The sequence below is a fragment of the Anarrhichthys ocellatus genome, unplaced genomic scaffold (genome assembly GCF_004355925.1).
Source record: "Anarrhichthys ocellatus isolate YVR2014 unplaced genomic scaffold, GSC_Weel_1.0 scaffold112, whole genome shotgun sequence".
Taxonomy (NCBI): domain Eukaryota; kingdom Metazoa; phylum Chordata; class Actinopteri; order Perciformes; family Anarhichadidae; genus Anarrhichthys; species Anarrhichthys ocellatus.
The window spans coordinates 553,862-572,555 of record NW_022280142.1 but is presented as its reverse complement, the minus strand read 5'-3'; the positions used below and the strand labels follow the sequence as shown (position 1 = coordinate 572,555).

The window sequence follows — 18,694 nt, the reverse complement described above, 5'->3', positions numbered from 1 at the left end:
GCAGCTCATTAGAGCTCAGCCCCAGTAGAATTCTGGACACCGAATTCCATCCAGATTTTGTTCAATTTAAAATGTTCTTGTGTATTTGCGAATAACGTAAGCTTATAAAAATTAATCCCAAAACGGTTTATGAATGGATAGATATCACTCTCTATTTCGGCATGCATATAACGTACTTTGCACGACTTTAATTATCCAAATGTAAACGTTTTGAGTTGGTTCACTCTTCTCGCTACAGTCCGTCTATGGTCATGCAAAATATTCAGAAAATATACCGAGTCATGTATTTCATAGGGGAAATACATTTAAACATAATAAAGTACACTGAATTTACGTTTTATTGAATTGGAATGTGAACCAAAATAAGTTGAAATTTTGATAAACTTAAGTCACGAAAATATATCACATGTATGCCGAATGAAAGACCCATACATAACCGTCTACAGATTTATTTTACAACCATTCATTTCAATATGGAATTTGGCGAATGTGCGATTCTTCGGCGTATGACCCTCTCTACGCATGCGCAGTTTTTACAAAACAAGTGACGTATTTCTGTGTGTAAACAACCGTTGAGACATTTAAACAGTCAGCTGTCAGAAAGACACGGAGCGACCACACTGCCTGTAAGAAACATTTATTTAAACGACACATTATCGGTCTGTGCTTAAATATATGACAGCAGACATTTTCTTTTAGCGTTGTCCCGGAAATAAATAAGGTATTTAGCCTGTAAACTGCAACAGGACGGAGGTTTTTCAGTCGCTGTTAGCTTTGTTAGCTGGGGCGGAGATGAGACTCGCGCAGCTGAGCGTGTGACACCAGTAAAATCAGATGTTATTTCAATGAGATTCACACTTCGTTGCAGAAAACAGAAGCTTTGGTAATAACAGAGGGGCCGAGACATTCTACATTTTAATCAAAAGGCACACATTTTAAAATGATGTAAGCAATTAAATACGGTCTTTCTTAATTTATTGTATCGTTCAGATTTTGTATCAGTGATGTTGATAGTGTCGTTTATAGGAGAATGTGTTTACATGCAGGCCTGGTGCTGGAGAAAGAAATGGGTTCAATCCCTGTCACAACCAATTTTGACACGTAAATCATTGATATCTGAAAATATTTATTCATGACAATATAGTTTATAGTACATTTTACCATCGCAGTTTAGTAATAGGTGACGAATAACTGCCACGTGTGCCTGTTCTGGTGTGACTATATTACTGTATAGTGAGGGTCAATGTCTGTATTTTTAACTGGGTAAGGAAAAGGCTTTTGACTATTAATATAATAATAATATAATATGCCTGTGTAACCGAGCAAAGGGACAGAATATACCCGTGAGTTAATCTTTGCAACTGAGGAGAGAACAGTGAGTTTGCTACTATGGCAGCATCATTTCTTTTTAGAAGAAAATATAAAATGCACAAAATCTAATAAAAAAAACATTTCCATATTCATGGGAATGTGCTGCTTAACAAAAATACAAAATGTTTTACAATATTCTCCAAAACAAATTGTCCTCCTTTGTTTCATCTTCAAAGCGCCCCTCAGATACACAAAGTTAATCCTGAACACCTGAGATGAAGCTTCAAATGTAATCCGTGGCATCAGAATCTGTGACGTTGAATCCCTATGTTATCCCCAGGCCGTCTCAAACTGTTGGACTCTTGAGCTACTATGCAGCATGACTCCATGAGGACCTCGCCCGTGTTTCTCGTCTCTAAAAGTAGAGCCTCCCCGAGACCCACCTGCGACACCCCCGCCCCCGAAAACTTTGCTGAGACGCTGCCGACAGAAATGAGTGCGAAGATCTTTGGCGAGCTGGAAGCCAGGAGTCTGTGCAGCGCCTCCCGGACCTGCAAATTGTGGCACTACATCATCGAGGAGAGCGACCAGGTGTGGAGGAGGCAGTGTCTGCTGGTCGGAGCTGTCTGTCAGAGGGAGGTCGACAGCGACAGGAGAGACGGCCTGTCCTGGAAGGTGGGTCCACTTTTAAGAAGCAAAACCCCACAGAGACCAAGAAAAAAGTGGGGAGCTCAGACCAGGCTTGAACTAACCTGAGAAGCTGCTAGTCAAAGCAGTGTTATAGATGGTTAGAAGTTATCAGTGGTTACAACCACATTTCTAATGCCTCAGACCTGCCCGTCACCTCTCTGCAGGTCACACTGGTGAAGAACTACACTCGCAGCCGTTTGAAGAAGGACTGGCTGAGAGGTCGCTACAGCCACGTGAGATCAGCGGAGGAGCTCATTGGCAGGAAGATGGTGCCGCTGGACGCTGAGACCTGGGGGGAGATCCTGCAGGCCGAGCTGGACCGATGAGCGATGGCCCATTTCGAATTTTTATTCAAAGCACCTCTGTCACTTCTTTTACTCTAATATATTTTATATTTACGAATATACACAAACAATTGTACATAGTTTTTTTTAAAATACTTTTTTAAAGAAAAAAAAAACATCATGGAGAACTTTAATTTCTTTGATGTAAAAATGGCTGAGCTGCAATAAATCATAAATGTGTTGTTTTTGTTTGTCAGAGAGAAGTTAATTCAACTGTTATTTGCATTCAGTGGCGGGGGAGTATTGTGCATTTCCTTTTTCTTAATTGTATTGACCCACGCAACTTATGGATCACAGCCTACACGTGGCTTTACACTGGACTGCACACCACAACAAAGCTACAGCTGTTCAACAAAAATACAATGATAAAACAGTATTTTAAATGCTAATCCTCATATCTCTCAGATTGATGAAGAAAGGAAGGACAGAAGGAAACTAATGGAATGATGGGGAAATGGATGATATATACATTTTTGTTAATCATGATTTGAATTAAATTTTCCCAAAAACTATTCAGTTGTGAAATGTCATCATTGTTATCTCATTATCATTCAAATATTATATACTGGAACAAGAATAAGCAATATGCTAAGTGACAGAATGTTAATTGGCAACAATTTTAATCATCTGTTTTTATCAGCTTCTCAAATTTGAATATTTGTCGCTATTATTTGTCAAAATACATTGTATAATTAAAGTCTTAAATGGGCATTGGGAAGTTAAAATGGCCATTTTTTCCCACTTTCATATGACTTCCCCCCCCCCCCCCCCACCCCCCAAACTTTTATTTTGAAAGACGTAACCGGAAGCCCCGCACTGCCCAGTTTGACTCTGGTCCCTCCCTCAGCATCACCGCATCTTCCGCCGCCTTTCTCCCTCAACACGGGACCTACATATTGACCCCGTATTACCGTTAAAAGCCGGGATAATAATGGACGACGTCCCTCCGATCGTCAACATCTCCATCTCTTTGCGGATCCAGCCCAACGAAGGACCCGTGTTCTTCAAGGTGGACGGAACCAGGTTCGGCCAGACCAGGACCATCAAACTGCTCACGGGCTCCAAATACAAGATCGAGGTGGTGTTGAAGCCTGGAAACGTCGAGGCCATGTGAGAAGAAATCCAATTCAAACCAATATTATTATTATTATTATTCACTTCATTATGAGGTCGAATATCTGCAGCAGGAGGCCACGCGGGGCACTCTCCTATTTAATTAGAATAAGAAATAAAAAAGTCACACCTCTAAAACCATTTCCATAATTACAATTAATAACGTTTATTAATATAACAACGCAGTAATATCCGCGCATGTTTGTGGCTCCGTGGCCTTCCTCCCGCACAGCCTGCAGCATCCGATATCCGCCTGAATAAATCATCATGGTGGGATGGTGTGTGTGTGTGTGTGTGTGTGTGTGTGATGTTTTTTTTCTTCTCATCGCTCGTGGCGACAGGAAGCGTCGTCTCTTTGCTGATGTACAAACAGCTCGTGCCGCCTCTGCTGTTGTTGGGTTAGATGAATTATACGCAGCCTCAATGACAACGGGAGGTATCCACATCTGTGAGGAGGAAGGTGAAGCGTTAATAAGTCAAATAACAAAGATAACGCTACAAATGTCAAATAGAGTGGAATAAGAGTAAAAGAGATACAAGTAGGATTTGCAGCTTTTTTAATAGTCGTTTTAAGATGTTATTTATCCGATAACTCAAAACAGCCAAGCTGACAAGTATTATGCCACGCTGTAAACATTATACAGTCATTTTCTTACAGTATCTAACGTAGCTTGGGAAAATAACTGCAAGGCAGTTATGTGACAAATAAATCCTTTCTGGTCCAAAAGGTCTTCCTTCAAACTTCTCCCATGTGCGGAGCAGGTTCTCTTCACAGAGCCGGCCACCATGTTTCTACAGTAGCCCAGAACGGACAAACCAAACACTGGCTCTAGATCCAAGTTTTCACGTTTTTGCTTCAGCCACCGTAGTTTTCTACACGCTTGGCACACGGGAGAAGTTTCAGTTGGTTGCAACCAGGCGGCAACCTCCAATTCTGCAGAGTGAAGCCAATGCTGAAGTGTCTTAAAACGTGCATTCTCTCTACTGACCAGCAGGGGGCGGCGACTCCGGTTGCAAAAAGAAGTCTGATTCTCTCTTGATTTATTCCCTCAGTAAACATTGTAAACATGAGTTTATGCTCTCAATCTCTAGTTTCAAATCTTCAATACAGCACGATGTTCATTTAGTACATGATGCTCCATTTAGAGTCAAATAGACTGTAAAACGGCGTATGATTTAGGACGGGGCTTACTGTAATTGACAGGTTGCTGCCGCTACCAGAGACAGACGTCTCTACGTCACTCCTCACTCCAAATGTGGTAACTTCTGTTCACTGGTTTCGAAAAAACAACAACATGGCGACGGCCGAATTCCAAGATGGCCGCCCACAACAACGGGTGACGTCACGATGACTGCGTCCACTTCTTATATACAGTCTGTGGTTGCAATCTGCAACCTCACCTCACATCCAACACACTGCGCCTTTAAACGCCCCTCAATACAGTTTCAAACTACTTCCTCCTTATTCTCTTCCTCACAGCAACATGAACATCGGAGGCATCGTCTTCCCTCTGGAGCAGCAGTCCAGGGACGAGGAGTCGGTGGTTTATCACGCGCAGTACGACACCGAGGGCGTCCCGCACACCAAGAGCGGAGACCGGCAACCCGTCCAAGTCGGTATGGAGGTAAGACAACTGAGTCACAGAGACCTTTTCATCAGATATAAGAGGGGGCGTTTGCTCAGAGAAGTGCAGAAATCTTTTTCTGATCCATCAAATCAAAGAGCAGAATTGAAGGTTTTTTGTCTCTTCCTGTCCAGTTTAACAAAGCAGGGACGTTTGAGACAGTCTGGCAGGCGAAATACTACAATTACTACAAGAGGGAGCACTGCCAGTTCGGCAACAAATTCAGCAGCATCGAGTACGAATGCAAGCCCAACGAGACGCGGACCCTCATGTGGATCAACAAGGAGGCGTTCAACTGAGCCGGCTCGTCCCTCCGCTGTCGACAAACACCAGGACTTTGAACATCAGCATCCCAATAAAAAGACGGCCTTATCTTAAAGGCGTGCGTGAAGTAAGCAAAGGGGTCAGGTATTTGTGTTGTTTTATCCGAAAGAGGAGAGAACATATAGCTGTTTGCTATGCTGGTCTTTAAAGTTTTTTTTTGTTTTGTTGCTGCTCTCAGCGTTCAGGGTTAAAGGAACAATCGGACATTTTTTTGAGATACATACACAGTCACATGAGAAGATTTATATATAAGATGTATATACATTTCATGACAGTGCTTCCATGTGTCCTAGATGTATTTAGCCTCGTAACTCCTTACTGACTTCCCAGTTCAAATAAGATGCAGCATTCGTCCCATTTATCTCCCACAACCTCCTTCCACTACTAGTTCGAGGCTATTTCTTTTACTAGCATGCTACTTCTTAATCAGCACATTTATCTCGGTTCAGTGTAAATAGCCAAATAGCTGCCGCATGACCATTCTCGCCCGGGGTGCAAATAAACACGTTTAACGTTTGCAATCAACGTGTAAAGCCATGTGACGTGACTTGACGTACATTTAAAAAGAGGAGTGGACATTTTGACTTTCCCCCTTGAGTTAGGGTCTTTCAAAAGAGAATAAAATAAATACTTTCCAACTAATGCAAAGCTGTCAGATTCTGCTTGCTAACACGCTAGTTAGCATCTTGTAGTCGGCAGGCTTTAGATGACAGTTAGGACGGCGCTTCGCTGTGAGGTCGGGACTTTTGAGGTGCTTTGTTCAGCCACTGCTGTCAGCGGTTTGTTATTTCTGTACCTGTTCAATAAACATGATGCAGCATGTCAGGTTTCTTTGGAAGGTGTAGACTTCCCGCTTCCAGTCTTTGCGGTAATCTAGCCTAAACACAGGACTTATCTTTATGGACAGACAGAAATTCACATTGATCTTCTCGTCTTACTCTGGAGGAGAGAATAAACAAGTTTTATCCCCAAAAATGTTCCAAATGTACCTTTAAAGTGGAGTTTAACACATTGTGACCAGCTAGCACGGCGTCAGCTGAAGACCAGGATGGAAGACACCTATGAGTGGAAGAAGTATTTCATGTTATTTATAAAAACTGCGTGGACATCAGTGAGAGAGAAGAGACTACGTGTGAAAGTGTGTATTGTGATAGGTTTATGTATTGTGTTATTTACTGGAGAAATCCACCCAATACACATAAACACTGTTAAAATAAACAGGTATAGCAGAAAAGGGAATGTTTCTTCTCCCTCTTGAAGACAACTGTCCAACTACAGATGCTGTGTTTTCATGTTCAGGTAGGACCCAAAACAAATTAGCAAACGTTCTGGTTCTGATATCAATCCACCAGAAATCAAAGTTTGAGAGCTGCCATTCGAAAAAAAAAAAACATTTCTGTTGGAATAAACCAAACCTCAATGAGACAATAAGAGATCTAACAGTGCGAGTAGATGATGGTGGACTCTTCCTTTAAAGGATAATGCTGGTGTTACTATAAATTTAAACAAATCCCATGAAAATACCAAAACCAACAAGGTCTGTCTCACGACGTTCTGACTTCCTGTCTGTGGCTCTCAGCTCCAAGCCCATTGGTTCCTAAGAAGCCATAAATCTTTAAAAAAACAAATGTATAGTTATATGTTAAAAACAGCCACCGCACTGTAGTCTTTAATAAACAAACAGGAGGAAATTGCGCATTTGTTGGGGACTATTTGTCAGCGGCGGATTGATTCACATTTAGTGTTTGTGGCAGCAGGGCGGTGTGTGTGTGTGTGTGTGATTGAGTCAAAATAAACTCCAGTGTGTGTGTTCATGGAGATGAAGGAACAACAGTGAGGCTCACTGATTTTAATGGAGCTCTATCGCAATACTTGGACGCAGGGACACATCCACTGTTGGTTCTGCTGAAGAGGTCTTTTACTTTGAGACACGGCGCTCATTATTGCTGCAAGTGCTTCACTTTGTGTTGAATCTGTGCCGCCACCACTCGTACTCATTTCCTCTGTTGTCTCTTGAAGTGCATGGCTGGATTCACTTTGCCAAATATGATGTGTTTGTTTGTTTTTTGTTAAGATATCTCAATGCATAAACCTTGCTGTTTGTTATGTGTTGAACTAAGGAGTATAAAGTGTATTTGTCAATAAAACAGAATACTGAACCAATAGTATTGTATAGTAACAGTTGAAGTTATAAGTGGTGGAGGATGTATTAAAATCCTTAAGTAAAGGTACTAATACCACACAGGTACTAATACCACACAGTAAAAATACTCAGTTACAAGTAAAAACCCTGCATTGAAAATGTTTCTTCAGTAAAAGTATAATCATGAAAATGTACTTGTTAAAAGCAGTAAAATCTCTCTCTCTCTCTTCCTCCCCCCCCCCTTCCCTCTCTCCCCCTCTCTCCCCCCCCCCCTCTCTCTCTATTTGTATTTATTGTTGGGTAACTAAATTTAAAACAAGACATATTTTAAAAACTCTTCATATTTTTAGGTTTTAAAACATAATAAGTAAAGTCTTTATTTGTCAAATAAATGTAGAGCAGTAGAAGTGGCATGAAATAATAATACTCAAGTAAAGGACAAGTACCCCGAATTTGTACTTAAGTACAGTACCTGAGTAAATGGACATCCTTACATTCAGCCAGTGTAAAGCTTTACAACATGACGTGTAAGAGGAAGAAGAAGAGAAGAATTACCTGACATATAAACTTGTAACATGCGGAACATTAAGCACATAAACTATCGTGTAATTGTAGTATAAGAAGCCGGTTATTGTGCTTCACATCCAAAATGTTGTGCACACTGTTACGTTAAAATAGAGCTTAGCTCAGCACTTATTTAAGAAGACAACAGGATTGGGTTGTGATGAAAACATGATGATTGGTGTTTGTGTTATGAGAGATCTGTGAGGTTTCTCCTCAGCAACGGGTGAGAGAAAATACAGTTTATGGCTGTAAACCATCCCCCCAAAGATTGTGTGTTTAAGATGATGAATCACTCTTTATGAGAAGATTTAACACAAATATGATATATAATATAATATATATAATGTCCATTGTCATTGTTCTTTATGTTCATGTATATTCTTCGATATATATTTATATAGTAGTTAAATATTAAATGTTATGCTTAGTTTCTTTGTTCTACTTCGTTGTCTTTAATGTCCTTGTTTTTATATTTTTCTTGTTTATTTGTATTTTCCATGTATGTACGTTGAGAGCAATGTGTAAACCGGAGTCAAATTCCATGTATGCGTACACATACATGGCCAAGTGTTTTACACTACAAGACTTAATAGTACTAATACTAATACTACTAATACTAATACTAATAATAAGACTTTATAATAAATCACCTCTGGCCAAATCAATCACACAACTATTACTGTTACTGTTGTTTGTTTGTTGGTGGTTAGAAAAATCTTTGCACTACTGTTTAGTTAGTTAATTTAATATGATTCTATTTCATTGTAAATATTGTGCATTTTTATACTCAATATATTTTTATTTTTACTTTGATTGTTTACCTGTATCAAAAATGCTGGTGTGGCGAACCAATGTCCCCTTGTGGGATAAATAAAGTATCTATCTATCTATCCATCCATCCAACCCTCTCTCTCTCTATCTATCTATTCGGTATCTGCTATTATGAAATAGAGTAATTCCTCCTCTCAATACACGAGCTTTGGTTTGCACCTACCACTCCTCCTCCTCTCTCTCCCTCTTCTCTCTCTCTCCCTCTGCCCCCTCTCTCGCTCTCTCTCTACCACTAGCTGTTCTCCCCCCTCTCTCTCTCTTTCTCACTCTCTCTCTCTACCCGTAGCTGCTCTCTCTCTCCCTCCCCCCCTCACTCTCTCTACCAGTAGCTGCTCTCTCTCTCTCCCTCCCCCCCCTCCCTCTATGTCTCTCTCTACCACTAGCTGCTCTCTCTCTCCCCCTCTCTGCGGCTCTATGTTCTCTCGCTGCAGTGAATCTCTCCCCCGCTGTCAGAGACCGTAAAGTCAGCCGGTGGTCAGTATCTCACCGTTAAAAGTCACAAACCTCGTTGAAACGTCGTCTTTATCTGCCCGCGTCGATCCGTCAACCGAGCTTTAAATTATAAATTATACATTTACTCTCCAAGCAGCTTCAGACCCCCTTGCAGCAAAATGGTGAGATAAATCTGTTCTTCATTATTTATTTTTTTAAATTATAATGTGTCGTTGTTAAAAACAGCTTCTCCTTCCTTCGACTGCACTGTTAGCTTCCGAACTAGCACCCCAGGCTAGCCTAGCTATCGTTAGCATAGTGCTGACATAAAAAAAAGAGCTTACGGTTGTTTTTGTATATGACAGCATTGTTTAATTGTTAAATTGTGTTATGTTCTGCTTCTTTGCTTCTTTCAACGGCGTACTGTCGCACATCCACGTATAAAGTAACGCCGATGTGTGGCTCAAAGGCTAGTTAGCTGGTGAGGAAATAACGTTCACAAATACTAGCACGGTTTAGCTAGCAGGCTAGCTAGCTAGCTGAAGGTGCGTCAAGTGCGCAACACAGTGACGACGGAAGTGTCGTATCATTAAAAAATACATCAAAGTAAAAGTGGAAAGAAGATAATCGAAGATAAAGCATTCATTATGCTGAATGACACGTTTTAAAAACTATCTGTATATGATATTATTGGATTATATTAATGTATTCATCGCTTTAATTTTGCAGCTGGTACACACGCGCACACACGCACGGTGTATGCCAGTTTCATCTGCATTTTACAGTTTTATTTTGAAAATGTTGACCGGAAGTGTTAGGGCTAGGGCTCGTCTTATGTGAGAAATGGCAGTTTAGTCAGACGTCTCTGTTGTGTTTGATCAGATAAAATCATTCTTTGTTTTTTAGGGTATTAGATGTGTGACATTCACACCATCTTCTTGTTAATTCAAATGCATTGAGTTAATGTTGGTATGATGTTTGATCTAAAAATAAATGGCAAACTATGAAAGCCCCTTCAGGTCAATTTGTGATTTTGTGGGCTATATAGATACAGGTGATTTGATCAACAGCTGATGCTGATAATAAGGCAAATGACAGGCAAAATGAACCCAAAATAATAAATAGATGTGAAAAGAGAGCGAGAGAGAGAGAGGGATGAGATGCTACAAAAATCCCAGAAAACCATAGACGTCACTATTTACGTCGTATTCGTCTTCGTGACAGTTTCAAGGATTAAACTCTCCAAACATTAAATTAGGAGCCTGAATGGGAAAACTCTGGCTGCTTCTAGTCCTTCTTAATCTTTAGTGAAGTATATCAGTTCATTATGAAATTCTGAAGGACGTCAGCCATGCAGTGAAGGTTTCCTCTTTTTGTGGAGGCAGGTAACGGTTACAAGTGCCACACACACTGCCCACGTTACATCATACGGACGGACGAAGTAGTTGAGGTATCTGGGATGTTCCAATACCAGGTAGCAAATGTGATCTGTGATTTTGGAGAGTTCTTGTGCGTCAACGCTGGGAAATAGGTCGGTGGTATATGTTGTAGCATTCGTACGGTGCCGGTGAGTGTTTCCCTTTAGAGTTCAAATCTTAATGCAAGTTAAAAATGGATTGATGAATCCAAAAATTGTGTGGAAATGATTACCCTAGTTCTGCCATGAGTAAGAATACGCCCACACTGAGCCAGCTGAATTGTAAAACACATTTTTTTTCCCAGTCCATCCTCAGACGGGAATGACTGTTCACCTGTTTAACACATAGTATTTATGACTTGCGATCAAGTCATTATTTTCTGCTCGTTCAGATACCTGTAAATGTGTGTCTGTATTAAAACACAGTATGCAGATGATCCAGGCTGTGTGGCCAGCTAATGAACACACGTAGTGATCAACAGTTTTGTTGTTGGCTGACTTGGCCTGGCTGCTATTATGGTAGTACAGTAGTCCAGGATATTTTTTTTATCCAGATGTTATGAGATTCGATACTGTCATGAATGCAGACGCGTCATTTTCTACGATGCTGTAATGATGGGATGTATTGCACCACAAATCAGTCTGTAGGCTACTGGTGGAACAGGCAGCTGAGCTGAGAAAGATGGCGACTTAGAGTATTAGGAATATAACGTTACAAGACGAGTTTGGGGGAATCTTCAGTTGAGTCCTCATCCAACTAGAAAAGCAGTTTATAGCCGTACGATTTATTCCTCTGCCAGTGAGAGTAACGTTGTAGCTGCAAACGTAGCAGTGTGTGTGTGCAGTTTTTCGGTGAATCGACGTTTCAACTCCTCAAGACCCATCACAATGTCCTGAGTCTTGCTTGCCACCTGCTAATTGAAGTGAAGGAGGTTAGCCCCGAAGTTAGCAACGACATTAGGCGAACTTAAGGTTGGCTGACTCTAGCTATTCTCACTTCAGTTGGTCATTAAAATATGAATAGCTGGTTCCAGTTGTCGCTCAGAATGTAGCACCATGTACCGTTACATACAGTCATATAGCGTATAGACCGGTAAAATGTCAGGTAGGTATGAAATAATTGATCACGCCCAATCCGATTGGATCGACTAGGAAAAAGGAACATTTTCTGTGAATGGTGATCTTTATGAAAATGTCTTAAAAGTGGGAACATTGGTGTCATTTTCACATGTATTTTGAGATTCAGCCTGCTCAATGTAGTGTAAAGCCACATTAGACATTCCAGCCTGGCCACAATGGTCTGCGTGGTGTGAATTTTGTCATCTTCCCATGTCCACGAGGGACAACAACAAAAAACCCAACCATGTGCATTTTTGTGTAGCTATGACAGTTGATGTTTTTTGTCCTGATATTTATGACAGTGGTCAGCAGTTTGAGATTCCAGCACCAGCAGCTTCACTGTCATGTACGCCGTGAAGCAATGTCTCTCAGATTTATGTCGGAGATTTTCAATAATGTGGCAGAAGAGCCGAGCTGAGGTGTGGTTACCGTCCACCGTCCCTAAATATACGGGCACATGTTTCATTGTAGGTCAGATTCATGAAATGAATTCCTCTTGGTGGAGCGATTGACCTGATTAGCTTCCCTGCTTAGCGGTTTGCACTTGCAGTGTATAACGGTTATGTTTTTAATTTCAGTGTATTTAGTTTCGGTGTAATTGAACAGGCTTCTTTCAACAGCTGCACAGTTTCGGAGACGTCGTCGTCGTCACAGTAGAGCGTGGAACAACTCTAAAAGGCTTCAGATGGCACCTTGCACTATTGCCTGGATCAGATAAACAAGTGAAAACTGCAGGGTCATATGTGACAAGACGAAATGGCAACATATGATATCTTTTAGTGCAAATTTGTCATTTAGGGACGCACTGTAAGGCGTATTTTTACTGTTCTTGCAACATGAGTTTAATACTGGCTGGTATGTGATGGATGTCGGTGTGATGGACCATCCACAGGACGAGGGTGTTGTCGCTCTACGTTAAGTAAAACTGCTGTAATCCCTGAACTGAAGTACTGCGTGCAGATGACTAGGAGTGAAACTAAACTTGCATAGACCTTTTTTTTGAACTCGGATATAAGTAATGACATACACGGTTCTTTTGGGAACCACCTGTCCATAACCTTCAGTCCACTTTAGTCTGAAGACCTGCTGAACTACCGGGCTGTGTAACGGTAACGGCTGCAAAGATCCTCCGGTTCTAATCCTCCTGTAATCCGTTAATGCTATTACTGACACTCCAAGAAGTACAGTAGCTGTGTCAGAAGTGCAGTGATTTGTTGTTGACGTACTGTACCGTGGAAAAGTTGGGAATGTCCTCCCACAAAAGCTTGGTTGGGTCCAGTCAGATGGCTGAGAGGACCACTCTATTGGTTTGAATGGTCTTTATGCGTTGTGGTTGTAGGTAGTCCTCTTAATACGATATTTAGTTTCAAGGGTTTGTTTTGTACATTGAGATGCATTTAAACATTAAAACACAATTATGACTGGTGTGTTAAATGCATGCCAAAGTAACCATGTGACCAGTTGTAAATACATCAACCCTCCTGAAGTCTCTGTAAACCAACTTCCAATTAAGAAATTCTAAATGTTAATGGTCACCTTTTACTTTGTTATTGTCATCGATGGTAGTTATTTGCATTAAAAACACGCGATTCAAATGATCAGGAAATAAATGATTGTATTGTTGTTTTATGCATATTTTTATATATATATATATTTTATTTATCTTGGCATTGCTAGTTTTAATTGTTATAAGCTGCTTGGAGCTGGTGTTAGGAAGTTAAAGGTGCTTTTGATGACATTCAGCCACCAGATGTCTCACTCTCATTGCATTCATGAACTCATTTTGCAGCATGTAGCTATAGGCTACACTAGCTATAGATTTCGGATATTTTGTGCAGTGGTGTTTCAAGATTTTTGTAACATAATCTATGTTAATCTTAGGATTGGTCTATCTAGTTTTAGGTAACGTTTAGATTGTTAGTACAGGGTATACGGTGGATACCTTCTTATTTTTCAGTCGTCTACCTTCCTCTAAATCAGTTCTGAGGTGCATTATCGTTACGCTTTAACATTGGGTATGCACACAAACTGTCACTAATGCTAACGTAGCTGCTCGCGAAATGAAGCTGTTATTTTTTTCTCATTTTGATGATCTAACCGGTGAGAACAAATCAGTTACGGTTTTGTAATTTGTGTTGTTGGCTCTGGAAGCTTTTTTTTTGTGTTTTTTGTGCTGCATTATACAACGACGTAGACTGCAGTCTGCCAAGATCAAATGAACATGAATAAAATGTTTTATTGGATTCTTTGGTGGAGATTTAATCATTTAGATTAATTGTCTAATCGGTAAAATAATTGGTAGATTAATTAATAGAGAATTAGTCATTAATGGCAGCCCTATAGCTCTCACGCACGCACGCACGCACGCACGCACTGTGAAAATCAGTAAGACTGATCAGCTAACCGCACGACAGCATCCAAACAGAATGCAGCCAAATACCAATGTCATGAGTAACTCACAAGATAAAAAGGGAATCCCGCGTAGTGTCCTCGGCCCATGTGATGCCCGCCATCAGAGCCAAGTGTGTGTTGGGCTCAGTGTCAGAAAACAAGCCGGAGCAGACCTCTGCATGTGGAGTTCCCCGAGGAGGGAGGAGGAATGTTTGAGCGGCTGCCACAGCAGTCCAAAGAAACCGAATCGGCTCTTCAGTCGGCCTCCGTCAACCTCACAAACGGAATCATTTAATGTGGAGCGACACTGATTGAGGAAAACAAAATGGAATGTTTTTTGGAACGATGTTGTTTTTCACCGTAATTTTGCAGAGACTGGCTCGTGTTCAAGATCCAAACCAACCCGGTTCCTCCTTTACAAAAATAATATAATATTTCGCTCTCTATTGCAGGAACTTAAATATTTAAGTGATTAATCTATCGACGGTTAAATAATTGGTAACTTATTGGATGATCAATTAATTGTTTTAGCCAATTTGTTCAAGCAAAAATACCAAATATTATCTCGTCTCTAAATTAATTATTATTATTATTATTTACCGATTTTCTTTATACTATGTAGTAATAAGCTAATTATATAATATTAACAGTAACAGTCACAGGGGACATTTTTATGCTTTGAGGTGTTTTATTTTTTCTGATTATACTTTTACACATAAATCAACAACTAATCTATTCATCCGTTAATTATCTGTTAAAAGTGTCAATCGCAGCTTCTCAAATGTGAGGATTTGCTCTTTTGGAAGGCGGACAATGATGTGAAATATGGATCTGCAGCCTGACTCAAGTCCTCGAGAGATGAGACGAGGAGAATCGAGGCGGCGCGTTGGCCTAGTTTAGTCCGGATCATTCTGTCGCTCATGCATTATGAACAGCACCAACAATTGGCTGAGAACGGGACACAGAAATAGTTCAATTCATCTTTTCTTTACATTTGAGTTGATTTTACAGATTAGTTGACGATTTCTCCCGGCCCATGAAGAACTGTTCTGTACATTATATCAGAGGGATTTAATATAAAGTACTGAGGGCCTTTTGTCACCTCTACACATGCCCACACACACAATTCAAGCATCCAAGAGACGACAATCCTGCTCTGTTCTCTTAAAAGCTTTTTGCCCCTTTTTTGGTAAAAGATTTTCCTTTTTGTTTTTTATTTTATTGACAATCTTCTCTCTCTTTCAGGGAAATGAAGCCAGTTATGCCCTGGACATGTGCTCGCACTGTAAGTATCAACCAGTCAGTGGTCCTTCAGTTTTCAATATGCTCGTGTGACTGGTTAGGATTCATCTGTGTTATCTTTATTTATTTAGACTATGAAAAGGCTTCTAACAGTGTGTTATAAAGCAAATATCCAGGTGAGGATTTAGTTTTGAATAAACTATTTAGATTTATTATTTTTATTTGATTATTTTATTCTAATGACTGTTGGATGTGCAGCATCAACAGGATGTTCCTGTACCAGAATTATACTTAAAATTACAAACCCATTTTTCTTCATTTAACCAAATAAGCACAACCAAGTCAAACATCAAATTCAGTGCGTGATATTGTCAGTATTGTAGAATTAACTTGGTTTAAATCTGGATGTTTCTGATCAAAAGAAATGATACAAAACAATCTAATGAAGTATTATCTGCCAACTTTCAAGGCTGGAAAGGTTTTAATACTTGTTGCAACATACACACGATGTAAACATTGTTTTAAGTGTGGTTACCCTGCACTATGGGACGGTGATCGTCCCACATGCTCACACTGAGTTTGGGATACACGACGGTGGACGTAAACGTCGCCACATGCTGCACCTTCCTCTGCAGGCCTCTGCTGGCAGTGTGACACACACTCCCGGCACTGCGAGGCTAAAAATGCCTCATCCCTCTGTAAAGGTCATTGTCAGGGCTGCTGGGAAAACCTTGTTTATTTTTAGTCTCGACAATATCCCAGTTTTAATTAGTTTGGAGCTTTGCTCTGACCCTCCCCGCTCCAGAGAGGGGAGCTCGAAGCTTAACTAGAAAATAATGACTGTAATGGCCCGGACCTACTTTTTGAGCAGCAGCCCCCTCAGGAGGACGGACGGTGGTGTAAGCTGAACTTGGGTCTCAGAATTACATCAGCCGTTGCTGGTATACGATACGTTTTCTGAGTGAGTGTGAGGTTTTGTGGGGCCTGCGTCCTAACGAGCTGTTAGGAAAGGTGTTAAAGACTGGGGGGGTGGGGGGGAAGATTTATGACCTGTGCGTTGTCTCGGCCCTCCAAACCCACAGACCTGCCTATCATGCTGCATGCTGATTCCCGGAAACCGCTCGGCCTTTTCTTGAACCGTGTGGCCTGGAAAAGGTCGATGCCAAATCTTTGGTTTTCTAATCTGCGAGCAACACCCGACCCTGCTGTTTGACCGAGGCAGTGGTTCACACAGGGTGCCGCTGCTGACTGCGGTTGATTTTTTTTTTGGGGGGTCTCTCTCCCACCAATAAGCTCTCAGGGGTCTCGGCTCTCACCAAACCTCACGGGTGTATTTTGGCGAGGTGTCGTCCCGAAATGTTGAGATGTGAGCGGCAAGTTTTCAGTCTCGCTGACGGAGCTCTTATTTCCGCGGTCAACTGCCGGACTTTGCATACCCGGGGATATTTCTGGGGGGTTCCCGATACGCTGCCACACCTCGACCAGCCGGCAATTCAGTGCGGCTGCATTCCCTGAAAACATCAGAGCTGATTTACATTTAAAGATACAAAGGCCTCATATTTAGCTGATTTAAAAATGACGGCTCCGTCTGTCAAATGCTTGTTGCCTCGACTCCTCTCTTCCTCAGCTTGCATCTCCCGTGGGCGGGACTAAGATGCAAGGAGACAGGAATCGAGGGGACACGTTAGCATAGTGAAGAGCACATTCTGTAACCATCAGCCCCCTCCAGTGTCCGCCCCACATAGGTGTGTCTCATTAGTTTCCTTTACCGCTTCTGAAAACAGTCGGCTGCCATTCTAGCCTGACGCTGTTCACCGGATGCATGAGCAGAAGCTCTTTTCTCTCTGCTCTATTTCTATGCTCCTGGTCTATTTTTGCCGCAGCTGCTCTTCTGTTGTAGTTCTTCCGAAGCGTTGGCTGTTGTATTAAACCACACTTGCTGATTCCACCAGTAACCAGGAGGTGTCGTCAACCAGGCAATGAAATCTTAAGGGTTACATTAACCTGTAACAGTAACAAAATACTATTCATGTGTAAACTAGGCTCTTCTATTCAATGTTTGGTGTTCAAGTCTTTTCAATTTAATTTATTTATCACAGTTTTGCCTCAGAGGGCTTTACAATCCATAGAGCACACAACATCCTCGGTCCTTTGACTCTTACATTGGAAAAGGAAAGATTGGCCAAAGTGACCACCAATTAACAACACGGAAAATACTGTTGGCATCAATTCTATTAAACATCTTTGTCCATTTACTTTTTATGGTGTAACAATGACACATACTGTATTCTAAAGACACCATAGGAATGTAGAAGAACTTTCTCTTAAATTAAGCTTTATAAAACAATGAAATATTCAGCAGCAATGTGTTTTCTGTGGCTACACATCACTTTCTTTTGGGATGTTTGATGTTTGGGCGGAGCAGTGGTGCAGTAGACACTGTTACATCACAGCAAGATCATTGTGGGTTAGAAATGGCTGGCCAGCTCGGTTCCTTCTGTGTCCTGTTTGCTTCTTCTCCTTGCGTCAGCTTCATTCTTATCCGATTCTTCCGCCTTGACCCAAAACGCCTGTAACGAACTGGCGACCTGTCCGTGGTGTCCCCCGCCTCTCGGATCATCTCCAGCCCCCAGCGACCCTGTAAAAGGAAAATAAATATGGGTTTAAATGGATATTATTCTCCACATAACATGTGTGTCATGATACAGGCTTGAAGAGATGAATGCATCTAATGAATGTGTTGTAGATGTAACAGAGAAACATAATAAGAAAGTCTTACTCTGACAGGAGAGATGATCAGAGGTGCAGCGTTTTTACCACCATCATTACAATCAGGACTGAAGTATGGGAAGAGTTTCTCAGTGAAGGAGCAGCCAGTGAAGGAGTAGATAAGAGCTGCAGCATCTACGTCATAGAAGGAGACCAGACCCTCCTCATAATCCACAAACACCCCCACCTTCTGAGGCCGAGACTTCAGAGAGAGACTGACTGACGACGGTGCATCAAGAGCTTCATACTCATTTCCATTTGTCAACCCTATGGTCCAGTAACCATCCTCAGGACTCATTGTGATGTTTCCCTTCCTGTTGATCGACTCTCTGGCCACTCCTAAATCCCACTCAGTCTTTCCTTTAACTTGAACCTCAAA

At 41.3% G+C, this 18,694-nt stretch overlaps 4 protein-coding genes across 4 annotated transcripts in view; 3 read left to right on the top strand and 1 right to left on the bottom strand.

The window, feature by feature from the left end:
* The first annotated feature begins 566 nt into the window (after positions 1-566).
* Positions 567-2,857, top strand: fbxo48 (F-box protein 48). Its single transcript, XM_031876671.1, has 3 exons — positions 567-626; positions 1,652-1,986; positions 2,166-2,857. The coding sequence occupies exons 2-3, from the start codon at positions 1,684-1,686 to the stop codon at positions 2,325-2,327; spliced, it is 465 nt and encodes a 154-aa protein (XP_031732531.1). The 5' UTR covers positions 567-626; positions 1,652-1,683; the 3' UTR covers positions 2,328-2,857.
* A 323-nt stretch (positions 2,858-3,180) lies between these two features.
* On the top strand, positions 3,181-7,570 carry cnrip1a (cannabinoid receptor interacting protein 1a). Its single transcript, XM_031876651.1, has 3 exons — positions 3,181-3,455; positions 4,939-5,083; positions 5,218-7,570. Exons 1-3 carry the CDS (start codon positions 3,277-3,279, stop codon positions 5,380-5,382), a joined length of 489 nt encoding a protein of 162 aa, XP_031732511.1. The 5' UTR covers positions 3,181-3,276; the 3' UTR covers positions 5,383-7,570.
* Positions 7,571-9,319: 1,749 nt separating this feature from the next.
* Positions 9,320-18,694, top strand: part of ppp3r1b (protein phosphatase 3 (formerly 2B), regulatory s1ubunit B, alpha isoform, b) — a 15,499-nt gene continuing 6,124 nt past the window's right edge. Inside the window, exons 1-2 of the mRNA XM_031876653.1 lie at positions 9,320-9,559; positions 15,550-15,589. Of these exons, the coding sequence (XP_031732513.1) occupies positions 9,557-9,559; positions 15,550-15,589 (43 nt within the window). The 5' untranslated portion in view covers positions 9,320-9,556. The remainder of the gene's footprint in view (positions 9,560-15,549; positions 15,590-18,694) is intronic.
* Positions 17,094-18,688, bottom strand: LOC116399466 (nuclear factor 7, brain-like). Its single transcript, XM_031876654.1, has 2 exons — positions 18,326-18,688; positions 17,094-18,184 (listed from the first exon to the last, which is right to left on the bottom strand). The coding sequence occupies exons 1-2, from the start codon at positions 18,611-18,613 to the stop codon at positions 18,005-18,007; spliced, it is 468 nt and encodes a 155-aa protein (XP_031732514.1). The 5' UTR covers positions 18,614-18,688; the 3' UTR covers positions 17,094-18,004.

What these genes read in the sequence shown, in the direction of transcription:
- fbxo48 (XM_031876671.1), top strand. Translation starts at nt 1,684, where the DNA reads ATGCAGCATGACTCCATGAGGACCTCGCCCGTGTTTCTCGTCTCTAAA. An exon ending in GAGACGGCCTGTCCTGGAAG is followed by an intron (nt 1,987 to 2,165) that starts GTGGGTCCACTT and finishes ACCTCTCTGCAG; the next exon opens with GTCACACTGGTGAAGAACTA.
- cnrip1a (XM_031876651.1), top strand. Translation starts at nt 3,277, where the DNA reads ATGGACGACGTCCCTCCGATCGTCAACATCTCCATCTCTTTGCGGATC. An exon ending in CCTGGAAACGTCGAGGCCAT is followed by an intron (nt 3,456 to 4,938) that starts GTGAGAAGAAAT and finishes TCTTCCTCACAG; the next exon opens with CAACATGAACATCGGAGGCA. An exon ending in CCGTCCAAGTCGGTATGGAG is followed by an intron (nt 5,084 to 5,217) that starts GTAAGACAACTG and finishes CTTCCTGTCCAG; the next exon opens with TTTAACAAAGCAGGGACGTT.
- LOC116399466 (XM_031876654.1), bottom strand. Translation starts at nt 18,613, where the DNA reads ATGAGTCCTGAGGATGGTTACTGGACCATAGGGTTGACAAATGGAAAT. An exon ending in TGATCATCTCTCCTGTCAGA is followed by an intron (nt 18,185 to 18,325) that starts GTAAGACTTTCT and finishes TTCCTTTTACAG; the next exon opens with GGTCGCTGGGGGCTGGAGAT.